This window comes from Spermophilus citellus, assembly GCF_964194105.1.
Source record: "Spermophilus citellus genome assembly, chromosome: 1".
Classification (NCBI taxonomy): domain Eukaryota; kingdom Metazoa; phylum Chordata; class Mammalia; order Rodentia; family Sciuridae; genus Spermophilus; species Spermophilus citellus.
The window spans coordinates 15075294-15094464 of record NC_138182.1 but is presented as its reverse complement, the minus strand read 5'-3'; the positions used below and the strand labels follow the sequence as shown (position 1 = coordinate 15094464).

Here is a 19171-nt window from a genome sequence, read left to right as displayed (position 1 = left end):
TATTTGCAGAATTCCTTGGTATGAATATAATAGTCTTTACTGTTGCTGGACATTTGAGCATCTTCCAATTTAGAGCACTACAAATAGAATATGGATAGCCTTAATTTTAGAAGCGAAGTTTTCAAAACAGTTGTAGTTTCCACTCTCACTAGTAACATGTAAGTGTTCCAATGCCTCACAGATTCAAACATTTGTATTGCCAAAGTTTCTAATTTCAATTATTTTGGTGCTTAGGTAAAGATATCTCATCAGTGCTTTAACTTGTTTTTCCCTCATCACTAATAATATCAAACATCCTTTAATATGTTTATTGGTTCTTTTCTGATTTGGTCAATATTTTGCCAGTTTTTACTGTATTTTTCCCCCTAACATGCAGGAGTTTGACTTTTAAATATTCAGTGTTTTTGATCACAGATATCTTCTTCCATTCTGTGGGTTATTTTGTACTCCATGGGTGGTGTATTTTGACAAAAAATAGTGCCTTAGTGTATACTAGTTCAATTTACTGATATTTTAACTGATAGCTACTGGGTTGTGTCCTGTTTAAGAACTATTTCCCTACTCTTAAGTCATCAACACACATTATCTTCAAAATAATTTATTGTTTTGCATTTTACATTTAGATCTTATAGATTCCATTTGGAATCGGTTTTTGTACAGATGTCAAAGGTGGGTTTCAAAGATCACCTTTAGTGTTCTACAAGGCTAACATCATCATAAACTAAATGTGAATATATATGCATGGCTCTGTTTTTTTCTATCGCTCTATTTTTCTGTCCACAAGAGCAAACTGTATTCAATTATATAGTTCCATAGGTCTTGTGAAGTAATTATCCCTCCTTTTGCTTAAGGAGTATTTTAGCAAACATAGGTCCTCTGAATCTCTACAAGTTTGCAAATCAGCTTGACAATTTCCATACTGCAGAGATTCCTACTGGCAGAGCAATAAAGCCATATATCAATTATAGGAAAAGTGGCATCTTTACAATATTGAGACTTTCAATGAAAGATTATGGCAAATCACCCATTAATGTAGAAATTCATTTTTTTTTCTCTCAAAAGGTTTTAACATACTTCAATAAAACCATTTATTCCTAATATTTGATATTTTTATACCACTGTAAATAGTATCGTTATTTAACTTGTACTTGTTTCTTGCCATTCAGAATTTTTAAATGCATATTTACTTATTTTATTTTTTAATTTTTTACTTACATATGACAGAAGAATGCGTTACAATTCTTATTACACACCTAGAGCACAATTTTTCGTATCTCTGATTGTATACACAGTATATTCACACCAATTCGTGTCTTCATACATGTACTTTAGATAATAATGTCCATCACTAATTCTTGTATACTGAGCTGGTACAGCACTACTAAGTTAAATTGAAAAATTCTAATAATTTTTATAAAAGTATATGCATTTTCTGTGTAAACAATTTTAAAAAAATGAACTTTCTTAGGATTTTCATACTGTTTATTATTTAAAGATTTTTTTATCTATGGTCATGAAAAGAAGTGCTTTAACCTTCCATTCTTTATTGTCCTTTTAGGCATTTTGTTTGAGGTAGTGCTAGCTAGTAGAAGTAAGTGTGTTAGACTGATGTTTGGTACAATTCACTACTATTATCATATGGGAGTTTTCTGCTTTGGAACACTTAAATTACAGATTAAATTTTTTTGATAATGTATCTTTTGATTAGTTTAATCAGGTATCTTATTAACTACTATAGTCTTGTAAAGGAGGAAATTTTGCCTTGGTGAATTTTAACTGCTACATGTTTGTCTTACTTTTCTTGACTTTTATCTATCTATCTATACTTATTTATTTAGAATAATGACAGTGGAATGCATTACAATTCTTATTACACATATATACCACAATTTTTCATATCTCTGTTTGTATATAAAGTATGTTGACACCCAATTCCTGTCTTCATATATGTACTTTGGATAATGATGTCTATCACATTCCACCATCTTTTTATAGAAGTTTAAGTTGCTGCTGCGTTTTAAAAAATTTAAGATAAGTGCTTAATTTGTTTCATCCTCTTTTTCAAATGCAGACAACAGATTTATATATTCACCCAGGTTTAATGTCATTTAAAGTATCGCTAATTTCAAAATATTTTTAAATGTGCATTTTTATGCACAGGTAATATAGAAATATTTAATTTCTAAAAACATATATTCCAATTTTCTTGGCTACTGATCTCCAATTATACTGAGAATATACTTACTATAATTTCAATCCTTTAAAATTAAGATTTGCTTTATAGCCCAGCATCTACAAATGTTTCTTAAATGTTACATTTTTGCTTTATAAGAATATAGACTGCATTGCTTACATTATCACTATCCATTATGTCAACTTTGATAATTCTGTCATTCTTCTACATGCCCTATTGATTTTGTATACTTGTTCAACTTGTTACCTAAAGAGGTGTAATAAAATTTCATGACTTAGGATGGGGATGTGGCTCAAGCGGTAACACGCTCGCCTGGCATGCACGGGGTGCTGGGTTCGATCCTCAGCACTACATAAAATAAAGATGTTGTGTCCACCGAAAACTGAAAAATAAATATTAAAAAATTCTCTTTAAAAAAAATTCATGACTCATGGGTTTGTCCAATTCTCAATGAGATTTGGTCAAATTTTACTTTATATTCTTTGAGCCTAGGTTAAGATGTAAATTATTTTGCTGAAAATGCTTTTCTATAGGAAAAAAATTATGCAGAAAATACACATTACATTCCAGCCACTGAAATGACTTGGATTCAATGAGACCCTATTAATAACAAGTACTATTAGTGCCTAGATCTGGTTTTCTAACTACCATTTCCACTAAAAGAAGTCAATTCTGGAAAGGGGATAATTGTAGATCATGGCAAGGAGTACACAAGGTAAGAAAGGGAAAACTTTTTACAAAGCAAGAAAAGTGTCCAGAGATTACTTTGGAGAGTTGGTGTTAAAAGGACATAGGAATCAGCTTAAAGGGTCTTGCTAGTCAAAGTAGGTTCTGTAGTTATCAAAAAGATAACTAAGTGAATGACTGAAGTACATTGAAAAAAAATTCCATGAACCAAATGATACTTGAAAATTAAAAAAAATTATTTCTCATCAATACAAGAAATAACTACACCACTCTTTCTCTGAAAACTGGTTACTCAATATAAAGAATTTCTTGAGTTCTCAGGAAGAATTTCATCATTTTTGGTTGATGAAGGAAAGAAAAATAATTTCAGAATACCAGCTAATAAAAGTAGAATACTATTTCTTTAGTAATAAAAAAATAATACATTCAAGAATGTTCTGTCAATACATCCCAAAAGCCTTAAAAGTTTGTGGGCAAGATGTTATTCACTTGGTATAAAAATAGTACTTGGTAGATTAATTCTTATGTGAAGAAGGAAAAACCACATTTACATGGTAGGGACTTGCTATATCCACTTTGCACTTTAAATGTACCACTTACAACATGACTTTTTAAAATATATGTATATTTTTTCAGTTGTGCCTTTATTCATTTACTTATATGTAGTGCAGAGAATTGAACCCAGTGCTTCACACATGTGAGGCAAGCACTCTACCACTGAGCCACAACCCCAGCCCATATGGTTTCTTAATGTGATGCTGCCTGAAGAACACAGCATCACCTATGTCTTCTTGCCAAAAATGTTGAGGTTGAATCTGTGCTAACAAAAAATAATTTCCAGTATAGAGGAAATGTAGGTTTATTAGAACTACTTGAAATAATATAAGGAAATAATCAGAAAAAGCAGAATGTGAGATTTTTCTACAATGACTTTGGTCTTTTTTCCCCTTTAATCAGTGGAAAAAGTGGTAAGATTGTTCTACAATAAAAATCGAATGAAATGTACTAATGAAATGTACTGTTAGAAAACTGGATCCTGGCTTAAAAGGGAAAAAAAAAATTCTTAACCAGGGGAAACTGTTTTAAATTTCTTCTTTTTGTCTACTTCCAAGAGTAAATTTACTGAAGATTTAGTACTAACAATATGATAGTGGTATTGGGGTTATATAGAGGAATATGCTTATTCTTTAGAAAATGCATGAAGTACTAAGAGATGATATGCTAATTTCTATAAGTTAAAAATGGTCTAGACTATCACCTCCCCCTTCTCTCCAGATAGATTAAACAAATAAGGCAAGATATTAATTCTTAAATCTAGGTGTTAGGTATATTAGTGTCCATTATATTAGTTTTTTAAATTTTGTATACCAGTGAAAGAAAACATGGCCTGTATAAACTGCACCCAGGATGTCAAAAGAAGAGACTCAAATGAGAAAAGCATAAATTAAAAATAAGTTGTTTGAAAATAAAAATGAAAGTCAAAAGTAGCACTAGAAAGAGTAAAAATAAGACCTATCCCCCAAATAAGTCAGTTAATAAACTAGTTCATGAGTGGTAGCCTGCAACTATAATCCATAGATCAAATCTTGCTTGCAGCCTGTTTATTTTTTTGTTACTGGGGATTGAAACCAGGGGCACTTAACCACTGAGCCATATTCCTAGCACCCTCCCCACCTTTTTGAGACAGGATCTCACTAAGTTGCTTAGGGTCTTGCCAGGTTGCTGAGGCTGTTTTCAAACTTGCAATCCTCCTTCCTCAGCCTCCTAAATTGCTGGGATTACAGATGTGTGCCACTGCACCTGGCTTGGAGCCTGTTTTAAGTGGTCCTCTGGTCAAAATGTTATAATTTAAAGGGTTGTTAAAAGTAAAGAGTAGTATGTGATGAAGGCTACATATAGCATGCAAAACTGAAAACCTTTATAACCTGGCCTTTGACAAGAGTTTGTTGACCTCTAATCCGGATGACAAGTAAGAATCTTTATTTCAGAGTGCAGAAGAAATGACAAGATGAAAAGCATACGAAATATTTTTCAATTTTTTTAAAAAATAAAATTGAAAAAATTATTATAAAAGTTAGGGGAAAACTTGTTTGCTGCTGCAAATGAGAAAGGCTGTGTATTTTTTGAAGAAAACAAAAACTATCAATACTTAGAAATACTATTTCCTTTAATTCTAAAGGGGAAAAAAACCTACATAAAAGTATTCAGATTTCTCTACAATAAAAATAGAAAAGATCAGGGCTGAGGTTGTGGCTCAGAAGCAGATCGCTCCTATAGCATGCCTGAGACACTGGGTTAGATCCTTAGCACCACCTAAAAATATTGTGTCCACCTATAACTAATTCTGATCAATAACTAGAAAGCAACAATGAACATATTCACACTTAAAAGGCCAGAAAATATGCACTCAATAAATTATTTCAAAAAATATAACTGATGGCTCCAACAAAAAATTTACTTTCATAAAAATAAAGTTGTAGTATTACAAGGTATGAACAAAAAAGTTAGTAAAAAAACAGTTAAATTTGTAGTTTCTTATAAAAGCTATTGGGGGAAGTCTGGTAGACATTCTCTCTAGTAGAACAATCTTATAATTGATAAAAAATGTTAAGAAAACAATCATTAAAATCTCTGGAAGTTGTTCTCAAAGGCATAAAGCTTATAAAGAAAAATGTTTTCAGGAAAATACACTAAATCTCACAAACAACTTAAGAATCTGTGGCCTTTGAGCCACAACTGGCTTCCATCCTTTCCACCTCTGAGTTCCAAGTTACAGAGTTCAGCTTCAAGATGTAGGGGCTCCCTTTGTTTTCAGCTCCCAGTTCAGACTTACACTCCATCCCAAAGGATAGGCAAGGTCTATGTTGCATAAACTCTTTACTTGAGGCAGTCCAGGTTAAGAGTGCTAGAGCTCCCTTCCCCCTACTTCCTCCCCCTTGCTGGGCAGAACCTCTGTACCAAGCATAGCCCACTGAATACACTAGGATTTCAATTGCCTCAGCACCAGCTCACTCATAGGGTAGAGGTCCCCACACAAAGAGGGGCAAACAAAGTTGACTAGCTATTACAATTCCCTTACTAATGTCCACTCATAGATCAAGGGCATTATGGAAGAAAAAGGCTGCCATTCCTGACTCAGTCTCATTGCAGTGGCACAGATGTTCTATCTGAGGAAAGAGAAGGACCCAAGGACAGAGCTCTATAGCTCTGACAATAGCTATTTTGATTATAGTGTAAAGCAGTTTATACCTAAGGGGCACTGTCAAAAATAATTGAGATCTTAGTGGAAAGCAATTAAGAAGGTGCTAGAAGGTACATGATACTAGTAGCAAGTAAAATGGCAGAGTAATCAGATTTTAGTAGAGAATTACAGAAAGAAATAGTAAAAAAACTGTTCTGGTATCACTCATTCCTGAAGGTACAGAAGACTGCAATATATTCTATATTGGCTCCACTCAAGAAAAATCAGAACAGGGAATGAGGCAGATTTGAAAGCATTCCCTAAATCACAAGAACATATGAAAAGAGCAGAAGCCATTACTGGTTTAAGGGACTTAAGCAAAACCTCTGAATAAACATTACTGAACAAAAACCTACTCTGACTCTGGGTAACTCCTAGATAATCAGGCTTAAAAATACCACTAAACTTATTATGTGAAGTCTGGAAGCCTATGTTCATGCCAAAGGCCGAAGCTTCCTAGGAGTGATTAGAAAAGTAAATTCTAAGATACTATTCCAAGGCTAAACATAGATCAAAAGAAATCACAAAATCCTTGAACTGAAACAAGTCTTCAAGTCACATACACACTCAATGGTAAAGGGTTATAGTAACTACGTGTGGGGACTTAAGCACAACCTGTGAAAAGTATCACAAATTATATATAATTATATGTGTGTATACACACACACACACTTACAAAATAAACAGAATTAAAACTAAAAATGACAAAAGGAATTTTCAAAGTCTGATAGTTCTAGTATAGATAAATATTTTTTAAAAAAAGATCTACTTTTTAGGTGTAGATGGACACAACACAATGCCTTTATTTTTATGTGGTGCTGAGGATCGAACCTGGGTCCCGCCCATGCTAGGTGAGCGCTCTACCGCTGAGCCACAATCCCAGCCCAAATATAGAAGTATTTTTAACTGTAAAAATCTCATGGTGGTTTCAGTGATAAGATGTTGCAAATAATACAAGCTGAGATACAAAAATATTAATCTACCAAGTGCTCCTATGATTTGACACCTATAAGCCTGGTATGATTTGGCACCTCATTTTTGTTACCTTATTTCTTGTCATCCCTCCTTGCTCACTGTGTTCTAGCTGCATGCTTTACCATCTTCCTACACTTAAGTATGTTCTTGCATTAGGACCCTTGCAAAGACAAGGCTCTCTACCAAGAATATACTTCTCCTTGGTATTTAAATAGTTAATTCTTTCAATTCCTTTAAGTCATTGCTTAAATATCGCCATCTCACTGAGGCCTATTCTGCCAATTTTATGTAAAATTGTCATTAGTCTGCAACCTGGTTCTGGACTGATTTTCTCCTTTCCATAGTACTTCCCAGCTTCTAACATCTAACTCAGCTTATTATATCTATTAGAGAATATCTGCTTGATTACCTACCCCACCTCTGTTAGAATTTAAGCTGCACAAGGACACAGTCTTAGTTTTGTATACTAATTATATCCCCAGTAACTAAGTTGAATATTTACTAGATAAACGAATGTGCTATTAAATTTAGTACCACATATGCTAAAGACTTGTTCAGATGCAAACAATGTATTCAGAAGAGAGGAAATATAATTGGCCAATCAATGAAATGCTCTGTGCCACTAGTTATAAAATAAATACAATTAAGAAGCTATCTAGGGGGCTGGGGATGTGGCTAAAGCGGTAGCGCGCTCGCCTGGCATGCGTGCGGCCCAGGTTTGATCCTCAGTAACACATACAAAGATGTTGTGTCCGCCAATAACTAAAAAAAATAAATAAGTAAATATTAAAATTCTCTCTCTCCCCTCTCAAAAAAAAAAAAAAAAAAGAAAAAAAGAAGCTATCTAGGGGCTGGGGTTATAACTCTGTGGTAGAGTGCTCGCCTAGCATATGTGAGGCACTGGGTTTGATCCTCAGCACCACACAAAAATAAAGTTATCGTGTCCACCTACAACTAAAAAAAAAAAAAAAAATTAGAAGCTAAATGTTTTAAATTGGTAGAAAGAATTAGATAACAAAAATAAAGACTTAACATTGTGATGTCATAGCTGCTCTAAAACTGGAAATTAGCCACTTTAAAAGGACATTTGTTAAGAATTATTGAATATCTAAAAATGTTAACTACCCTTAGATTCAGGATGTTGAATGGGGGCAACATCTTTTTAGGACACTGATTTTTACTACCCTATTCTAAGAGCTAATAAAAATACTGGAAAGTAATATATTCAAAGTTATTTATGACAGATTATCTATAGAAGCAAAAAACTTAAACCACCTGAATTTTCACTGTTATTATATAATTCCACATGGATAATTATGCATTCATTCAAATTCTTGTCAACATGAAATTTTTATTATTGGAAAACAATTTGGATAAAATTCTAAGTGATAATTTCAGCCATGTAAAAATGAAAACACACACACACACACACACACACACACACACACAGGCAAGAAATACACCTAAACATTAATAGACTGACTCTAAGTAATGGGTTCTATGACCTAAATACTTCTCTTCCTTGTATCTTTGCTGTTCTACACTTTCAATTTTCTGTAAGAAATGTGTAATATTCTCAAATTCAAGGGGAAAAAAACTTAAAACATCTGAGTGAAAATCAGAAAAACTACAGTGAAATGATGGTTTTATTATACAAAAGTTATTTCTTCAATTTTTCTATTTCTAACAGATAGCATTTGAGATTCAAAATTATCATTCTGCTGTCATGTATAATTGATTAGGATTAAAAAAATTTAAAAAATTATCCCTACTTTTCAAGATTAATGTACTTCATGTTATAATATTTTAAATTTATTGTTGTAAAGATACATCGATTTTTGAAAAGCTTCCATATAATGAAAATAAACATCCTTTAAGAAGAAATTATAAAGATAGCACTTCTCAAAGTTACAGAAGAAGCAACCAAGTCAAATCAAAGTTATTTGTGATATTTAACTACTTAATAAAGGCAGTTTGTAAGCTTCTCAGAGAACATGCTCTCAGAATTTCTTGAGAATAGCAAGCAGAAGTTAATTTCTCCCTAAAGATTACAAACCACCTTTTTTTGGGAATTTGCTGGTCTGCTGGTCACTGAGAAAAGCCCACATGCATTCTGATATTGTCTAATATGATGTGAAAATCCTTCTATAAATGTTACGTTTTATTTAAGATATATTACTTATGCCTAATGTGGTAGCCAGCCTCCAAGATGGCCCCAATGATCTCCATCTCCAGGTATTCATGGCCTCATGTAGCACCTTCTCAAACTGAATAGAAGTGCTCTGTGTAACAGATACAGTTTGTGGCTTTTAAGAGTACTTCATAAATTACATTGTGGCTGTCTTTGTCTCTATCACTCATTCTGGAGAAAGCTACTGTGCTGTGAAGATTTTAAGCAACACCAAAAAGAGGTCTATGTGGCAATGGAATAAAGTGCTCTGCTAACAGCCAGACAAAAACTCCTGCCAATAGGCAGCTAAGTGAGCCATCTTAGAAACTTGGCCTTCAGATGATGGCAACCGAAGCCATATCTTGACTGCATCCTCATGAGATGCGTGAGGGCAGAGACAATTAGCCAAGTTGCTCCTGATTTCCTGAACCTCAGAAACAGGTGAGAACATAAATGTTCATTGTTTTAAGCTCTTAAGCTATGGGGCCATATGTTATACAACAATAAATTTATGCTTAGCAATAATTTCACAAAATATTTTGGTTCCTATTTCTTATAAAGACAGGAATATGTTCCCTTAGAAATACAGGTAGTCATTAAAGAGTACTTTTAAACAAACATAAAAATGAATCCAAGCATATCGGTTTACAATTATCTAATAATAAAAAACGAGATTGAGTTAAAGCTTAAAATATTTTGAGTAAAACAAGTTTACTCAGTTTTTCTTTAATAATCAGGGAGAAAGTGCTGTGTCATTACGTAACCAAAAAATTGCTATTACTAGCTACTACTGATAAAAAGCAGTAATGTGATTACTGAGTCACTATTAGGCATGTATACATTGGATCATAAAGCTAACAGAGAATATACAGACTATGAGTCATGGAAGATATATTGGGTAAGGTTACCTGTCTTACATGGAGATTGAATTCTTTAATTTCTTTAGTGCTGTGTTTTAATCAAGTTAAAATGTATGCAAAGAGAAATAAAAATTTAATGCATGCTCTTCATATTGCTTTCTTGAAACTGCAATAAAGTACAATTTTTGTAGGAAGAATAGCTAACTCACCATGTGCTTTAATGCATTAAAAAGCAGTTTTCTCCCAGATGGTGTATCAAAATCAGCAATAATCCACAGAGTGACTGCAGAAATTACATCATCTGAAAGTTTCAAATAGTCAAGTAAAATTAATTCTTTCTAAAATAAAACTAAGAAAGTTTTCAATTAACACAAAATATCTTATTATTTCTGAAAAATGTGTGTATGTGGAAATATGTAATGTACATATAGAAGTGCTAGTATAAAAGTGCTAGAAGAGTAGTTCATTGTAATCCTTTAAAAATTTTTTTTGTATCTGTATTTATATAAAGTCTTTCATGTATAGTCCCTAAGGAACAGATGTGCACAATTCTTTTACCAAGAGAGAAATTGTTTTATAGCTTTCATGACCCCAGTGTTGGCAAGTAAAATTGTCTTCTAGCTATATTTATTTTTAAAAATTGGTATTTATACCCCACGTATCTGTAAAAACAAGACAGTCAAGTTTATCTAATAGATATAGAAAATAACTTATAATTCATTGATTTCTGGTTCTCATTTACAAGGTCTAATTTGTATTTTTTCCTATGTTGATGTAATTCTCTTTTCAGAAGAATTTCAAAATTTTAAGTCTATAGGAAGAATCCATTTTTAATTCTTTTGAATGATCGAATGGGTTATGATCATTAAATGGGTATAATTCCACCCACTGTTGGTATGTAACACCTGAAATGATAATTGTCTGGCCATAACTAAAACTATAGAAAAAATAATCCTTTAGATCAGTTCACCAATTTAAAATAAAAATTTGCTGTTCCTAAAACTTACTCCTGAATAGATTCAAAATTACAGTAATTACCATAGTCAGTGCTATCTAAATCTACAAAAACTGACCTTGTTAATAAGGAAATACACAAAGGACAGCTCATTCCACTTGCTATCTTTAGAAACAAGAGTAGGACACTAACACATTCTTTTCAAAGAATTCCAATATTGCCTTAATATAAGCCTTTCACTACCTTAACCAAATTGCTTTATTTCTTCACACATTTACATAAACACAAATAAAAAGATTAGAGTCTGGGCTGGGGATGTGGCTCAAGCGGTAGCGCGCTCGCCTGGCATGCGTGTGACCCGGGTTCGATCCTCAGCACCACATACAAAGATGTTGTGTCCGCCGAGAACTAAAAAATAAATATTAAAAAATTCTCTCTCTCCTCTCTCAAAACAAAAAATTAGAGTCTTAAGTTATTATTCCTTTAATTTGCAAGAGATTTAACCAAAAGGCATTACAATAGGCTTAGTCAGATGCCCAGAGGCATTTTTGAAATACAACCCAGAATCTGATCTTTGACTCCTTCTGCCTTTACTTGATATATTCAAGGGGACAGCATGCCATAATATGGAAATGCATTTTATTTGTTGGATTTCTTATAGACACATAACTTTCTGAACATAAAATCATGAAATCTGAAAGTAATCCAGGTGCCAATTTGGGCTCAGTCTATGGTATTCTTTTTATGTGGCGTTGAGGATCGAACCCAGGGCCTTGCATGTTCAAGCCAGGTGAGCAAGGTGAGCGCTCTACCACGGAGCCATAACCCCAGCCCCTCAGTCTATGGCATTCTTAAAAACTAATTGTGTAGACTTTTGATTCAAGTCTTTCATATCTTAAGTTCTTCCCCTCACAACAGTTCTCTATCTTTTAGGTCACTCCTATTGTTACAAAGTTACTTCTTACATATTGAAATACAAACCAGCCTTTTTTTAACTTATTAGCTCCCATTTTTATTTCCAAACAAAGCAGGCAGAAAAATAAAATAAGCCCTCCAAAACCAACAACAAAAAACCTGTACTAATTATCTCGATCTATATGAATATTTAATTGTACAATAACAAATCTGTGGTCTCAGTGAAGACTTCTTTAAGCTAAATCCTTATTTCCACAAATGTTACTGCACTGGTCTCTCATTTGGTTGTGATCCTAACCTAAGCCAAACATCCAGATTTTGTTTAACCACAGCACATAAAACTATTTTCTCCTCTATCTGGGAGCTGCACTTTTATTCATGCATTTTATCAGTTTATTGCTTTCTTAAAAAGGTGAAGATGGAATAGTTTACTTTAAAATAAGGCAAAAAGCCAAGATGAATATCTGTTGCATATATGCTTAGTTAGGATAAGAGGCATAATTTTCCCAGCACAATCCCTAAATTGTAATAAATTATAAACTACCAAACTAAATCATGTTTTCCAGTCAAAAATATCAACATAATGTAAGTAACTAAAATGCTGTTTAGGAATAAATTTCATAAAATAAACATTACCTTCTTGAGTTAAATAATGCATGTTCTCTGCAATCACAGCACTTTTATCTTGTGAATCCAAGAAAAAGTAAGTAGAGAAATCTTCAATGGCAGTAGTTACTGAAAAATTTCACATTAAAGGTTCAATAATGAATTAATGAAATATTCACAGTAAGCATTTTTAGAATAGTATGTGAAGGGTTATTTTACCTGATGAAGATATTAAATTAAGATACTGAGGTTTAGTGTGCAAAATCAAAGAATTTATACGGGGTACAACATTATTCTTATCCATTAGAAAGTCCACTGCATTCATTTGATCACTCAATGTGCCCTATGATAACAAAAATATTATTTAAAAAAAAAAGCATATATATGAATATTTAAAAATTATACAGATAATTTGAATATTACTCTAAAATAAATCAATAAATAGCATATAACTTAGGATTACTGGTAATAAACTTTCTTGTAAAAACTAGACTTGTGAATCAATTTTAAGATGTAATTATGTATAAGAAATTAATTTTTAAATCACTTAAATTATCAAAATGAAAATTTTTATACAATTAGCTTGACCATTAAAAATTTTAATAAGAAAATAACTTTTATAGATATCATTTACGTAGTTCCTCTTAAATGTTTACTTACCATAAAAACATCTCTTTGTAAATATACAGATGCATCCATCATTCTGTGAAGAACAGCCATTTCTAGTTCTTTAATATTCATCTCTTCATGGTTAAAGGATTCACCATTATAAAGAGCTTGAGGTAAAGGACCCAGGCCAGTCATTTTATAAAAGTTTGCTCCAGCCTATTAATTAAACATCACCATCAAAAAATATGGCTGTTTGAAACAAAAAGGGACACTAGCACATTTTTATAGAAATATTTTTATTAAAAAATGTCAGTTTCACTAATCTTCTCTGTCCTTTTCAAATAATATGTAAAGGAAAGTCATTTATCTGCACAGAGGAGTCAGGAAACTTTCTGCAAAAGATCAGACTGTTAATAGTTTAGTTTTTGTAAGCCATCTGGTCTGTCACAATAACTCACCTTTGATATTACAGTGTATAAGCAGTCACAAGCAACACATAACAAATGAGCAAGGCAGTGCCCTGAAAATACTTCACAAAAACAAGCAGTGAGGCTTGCTGAACTCAATATAGACAATACTTATGTGCATTAGACTTAATTTATTCTTACATTCATTTATTCAGAAAACAATATTGAATCATGCCACCGGCAATTTGGACAGATTCAGTGAATACAGAGCTCAATGTCTTCCCTTATGGGTTTTGATACTGAAAGCAAAACAGTTATATCAAGGTTCCAAGAAGGTCCAGAAAAGCAGCATCTAACCAACCTTGAATATCGAGGGGAAGTTATCACAAAAGCCTTCTGTTAGAGACACTGAAAGCTTTAGGGGGTGAATAAGTTTGGAAGACTAAATGGAGAAAGATATTCTAAGTAAAGACAGCACAGCAAGAACTAGAAGGAAGTGAGAATATGGTATATTTAGGCAATGACAAGTGAATATGGGTGTGATATGAAGGGGAGAGCTGTTGGATAATGAAGTCAGAGAGCATATAATAAAGGTCCTCAATAGTTGGATTTAATTTACAAATGAGGGGGCTGGGAAGATGGCGGCGAAGGGAGTGCATCACCCCAGTGCGCCGCGTCACTGTGCGGGAGAAAGACGAGGTGAAACAGCTGAAGGCTATCTTATTGGGAATTTCCAGTGAAATTGAGGTGCTCCAGAATCTAGTGGACGGATTTCCATCACGTGAGGTTCGGCTGCAGGGGCTCGGACGCGGGCGATTTCTCCGCACGGAGGGTCGCATTGCCTGATTGGCGGATTGCCCCGCAGCTGGAGTCTGCGGCGCGCGCTGGAAAGTGGCGAGGTGCCGGAACGGGGGTGCAGCGATGCGGATTCTGGGGGCTCCTGCCAGTGGTGCAATGGCCATGCTTAGTGCTCAGTTCCGGCTTTGAGACAGAGAAGAGAAGCGGTCCAGTTCAGTTCTCGACACCAGTCGGATCATGGAGGAGGACAGCAGCCGCCATCTTGGAGAGCTGATGTAATCATCCCTGTTTTCTACTGATCTCAGCTCATTCAGCTACGGAACAGGTGATTTCAGGCTGGTATTTGCCTGCGTCTCACAGACAGATCGCTCAGGCTCGGGGCTGGAGAACCAGTGGAGAATACTCCTAGGGGCTCGCTCCTGGCAAGGCGTGCGCCGGGCTCTGAGCGGCCGGATTCTGGTTCTCGGGGCTGCTTTGGCCCAGGGCTGGGGAACCTGCGGAGACTGCGTGTTGAGGCCAGCTCCAAGTGGAGCGTGCGCTGAGCTCGGGGCGGCTGGGTTCTGACTCCCGGAACTGCTTTGGCCTGGGGCAGGGGAACCCGCGGGGGTCGCTCCTTGGAGCCTGCTCCTAGCGGAGTGTGAGCCGGGATCGGAGAGGCCGGGTTCTGGCTCCCGAAGATTCTTTGGCCCAGGGTTGGGGAACCTGCGGTGACTGCTTCTTGGTCCGGGTCCTGCTGGGTGCTGTGGGGGCCAAGGGGGCAGAGTGGAGCTGCCGCCTGCGCCCAGAGCAGGCCAAGTTACCCGCCGGCTTGGTATCACGACTCCCCAACTGCAGCTGGGGCCGAAGAGAGTAGCCGCCCACGCCTAGAACAGGACCAGCGACCCGACGGCACGGTAGCCAAGTCACCCCATTTGGAGTAGGGGCTGTGCAGAGCCACCGTCTGAGCCTGCAAGGTAGGCAGACCTGCGACCCACTGGCAGGACAGGCCCAGTAGCCTGCCAGCGTGGTGGACACGTAGCACTGAGGCAGTCATGTCACACTGCTTGGAGTGGCGGTGGAGCAGAGCCGCCGCCCGTGTCCGGAAAAGGCCCAGCGACCCGTTGGAGAGGCAATCAGGTACCCCCATTGGGAGTGGGGGCTGAGCAGAACTGCCGCCCGAGCCCACAAGGTAGACAGACCTGCGACCCACCGGCGGAACAGGCCTAGAGGCCTGCCAGCGTGGTAGACACGTCACACCAATTGGAGTAGGGGCCGAGCAGAGCCGCCGCCCACATCCGGATCAGGACCAAGGACCCGAGGGCGTGGTAGTTACGTCACCACAATTGGAGTGCGGGCAGAGCAGAGACGCCACCCGCGCCCACAGGGTGGGCAGACCTGCGACCGACCAGCATGGTAGACAGATCACCGTAATTAGAGGAGGAGCACAGCCACTACCCGCCCTGCAAGGGAGATTTTCCAACTATACAAGAGCAATATAAATAAATAGGGGGAAAATTTCAAAAACACAACAGATTCACCAAGCAGAAAGAAACGCGAGCAGTACGAAGTACGAAAAGACAAGGAAAGAAAGGACCACAAGCAATGCAGGTCAACTCAACTCTAGAAGAGTTAATAGCTGCAACAGATGGAATGTCAGATAAAGAGTTCAGGATATACATGCTTCAGATGATCTGGAGTCTCAAGGAAGACATGAGACAGCAAAATCAGACAATGAAAGATCACTTTGACAAGGAACTACATAAACAAATCCAGGAAGTAAAAGATAAATTTCACAGGGAGATAGAGGTAATAAAAAACAAATAGAAATCCTAGAAATGCAGGAAGCAATAAACCAACTTAAAAACTCAATTGAGAATACTACCAGCAGAGTAGATCACTTAGAAGATAGAACATCAGACAATGAAGACAAAGTATTTCAACTTGAAAAGAACATAGACAGCTCAGCAAGACTGCTAAGAAACCAGGAGCAGAACATCCAAGAAATATGGGATAACATTAAAAGACCAAACTTAAGAGTCATTGGGATACAGGAAGGCACAGAGCTCCAAACCAAAGGAATAAACAATCTATTCAATGAAATAATACGAGAAAACTTCCCAGACTTGAAGAATGAGACAGAATCCCAAATCCTGGAAGCCTACAGGATGCCGAATGTGCAAAATCATAAGAGATCCACACCTAGACACATTATAATGAAGATGCCCAACATACAGAATAAGGAGAGAATTTTAAAAGCTACAAGAGAAAGGAAGCAGATTACATTTACGGGTAAACCAATAAGGATAACAGCTGATCTCTCAACACAGACTTTGAAAGCTAGAAGATCCTGGAATAACATATTTCAAACACTGAAAGAAAATGGGTTCCAACCAAGAATCGTGTATCCGGTGAAATTAAGCATCAGGATTGAAGATGAAATTAAAACCTTCCACGATAAACAAAAGTTAAAAGAATTCGCAGCTAGAAAACCATCTCTTCAAAAAATCCTTGGCAAAACATTACAGGAAGAGGAAATGGAAAATAACAATGAAAACCAACAGTGGGAGGTAGGACAGTAAAGGGGGGAAAGTAATCAAAGAGGAAAACAAATCAGGTTTAGTAACATTAATAAACAAATATGGCTGGAAGAACAAACCATATCTCAATAATAAAGCTAAATGTTAATGGCTTAAACTCACCAATTAAGAGACACAGGCTAGTTGAATTGATCACAAAACAAGACCCAACAATATGCTGCCTACAGGAGACGCATTTGATAGGAAAAGACATACATAGACTGAAGGTGAAAGGTTGGGAAAAATCATACCACTCATATGGACTGCGGAAACAAGCAGGAGTGTCCATACTCATATCTAATAAAATAGATTTCAAGCCAAAGTTAATCAAAAGGGATAAAGAGGGACACTGCATACTGCTCAAGGGAACCATACACCAACAAGACATAACAATCATAAATATATATGCCCCAAACAATGGTGCAGCTATGTTACTGAAGCAAACTCTTCTCAAGTTCAAGAGTCTAATAGACCACCATACAATAATCATGGGAGACTTCAACACACCTCTCTCACCACTGGACAGATCTTCCAAACAAAAGTTAAATAAGGAAACTATAGAACTCAATAACACAATTAACAACCTAGACTTAATTGACATATATAGAATATACCACCCAACATCAAGCAGTTACACTTTTTTCTCAGCAGCACATGGATCCTTCTCAAAAATAGATCATATATTATGTCACAGGGCAATTCTTAGACAATATAAAGGAGTAGAGATAATACCATGCATCCTATCTGATCATAATGGAATGAAACTGAAAATCAACGATAAAAGAAGGAAAAATCATGCATCACTTGAAGAATGAACAATAGGTTACTGAATGATCAATGGGTTTTAGAAGACATCAAGGAGGAAATTAAAAACTTCTTAGAGTTAAATGAAAACACAGACACAACATATCGGAATCTATGGGACACATTGAAAGCAGTTCTAAGAGGAAAAAAGTTTTTTCTCAGCAAAAGAAACAATAAGAGAGGTAAATAGGGAGCCTACGTCCTGGGAACAAATCTTTACTCCACACACTTCAGATAGAGCCCTAATATCCAGAGTATACAAAGAACTCAAAAAATTAGAAAATAAGATAACAAATAACCCAATCAACAAATGGGCCAAGGACCTGAACAGACACTTCTCAGAGGAGGACATACTATCAATCAACAAGCACATGAAAAAATGCTCACCATCGCTAGCAGTCAGAGAAATGCAAATCAAAACCACCCTAAGATACCATCTCACTCCAGTAAGATTGGCAGCCATTATGAAGTCCAACAACAACAAGTGCTGGAGAGGATGCGGGGAAAAGGGTACACTTGTTCATTGTTGGTGGGACTGCAAATTGGTGCAGCCAATTTGGAACGCAGTATGGAGATTTCTTGGAAAGCTGGGAATGGAACCAGCTATTCCCCTTCTCGGTCTATTCCCTAAAGACCTAATAAGAGTATGCTACAGGGACACTGCTACATTGATGTTCATAGCAGCACAATTCACGATAGCAAGATTGTGGAACCAACCTAGATGCCCTTCAGTAGATGAATGGATAAAAAAATGTGGCATTTATACACAATGGAGTATTACTCTGCATTAAAAAATGACAAAACCATAGAATTTGGAGGGAAATGGATGACATTAGAGCAGATTATGCTAAGTGAAGCTAGCCAATCCTTAAAAAACAAATGCCAAATGACTGCTTTGACATAAGGGGAGTAACCAAGGACAGGGTAGGGACGAAGTGCTTGAGAAGAAGATTAACATTAAACAGGGATGAGAGGTGGGAGGGAAAGGGAGTGAGAAGGGAAATCGCATGGAAATGGAAGGTGATCCTCAGGGTTTTACAAAATTACATATAAGAGGAAATGAGAGGTAAGAGAAGAATAATACAAGTGGAAGAAATGATTTACAGTAGAGGGGGTAGAGAGAAAAAAGGGGAGGGGAGGGGAGGGGGGATAGTAGAGAATAGGATAGACAGCAGAATACATCAGACACTAGAATGGCAATATGTAAATCAATGGAAGTGTAACTGATGTGATACAGCAATCTGTATACGGGGTAAAAATGGGAGTTCATAACCCACTTGAATCAAACTGAAATATGATATATTAAGAACTATGTAATGTTTTGAATGACCAACAATAAAAAAAATAATTTACAAATGATACGTCATTCAACAATTTACTCATTTATATTTAATA

The 19171-nt window shown here is 36.0% G+C and overlaps 1 protein-coding gene across 4 annotated transcripts in view; it reads right to left on the bottom strand.

Moving 5' to 3' along the window:
- The window catches only part of UGGT2 (UDP-glucose glycoprotein glucosyltransferase 2), a 175938-nt gene that overhangs the window by 78304 nt on the left and 78463 nt on the right, over positions 1–19171 (bottom strand). For all 4 annotated transcript variants that reach the window (XM_081289839.1, XM_081289841.1, XM_081289838.1 and 1 more), the window contains 4 exons: positions 13264–13428; positions 12823–12946; positions 12634–12732; positions 10337–10428 (listed from right to left, as the gene is read on the bottom strand). In XM_081289839.1, the coding sequence (XP_081145965.1) occupies positions 10337–10428; positions 12634–12732; positions 12823–12946; positions 13264–13428 (480 nt within the window). The remainder of the gene's footprint in view (positions 1–10336; positions 10429–12633; positions 12733–12822; positions 12947–13263; positions 13429–19171) is intronic.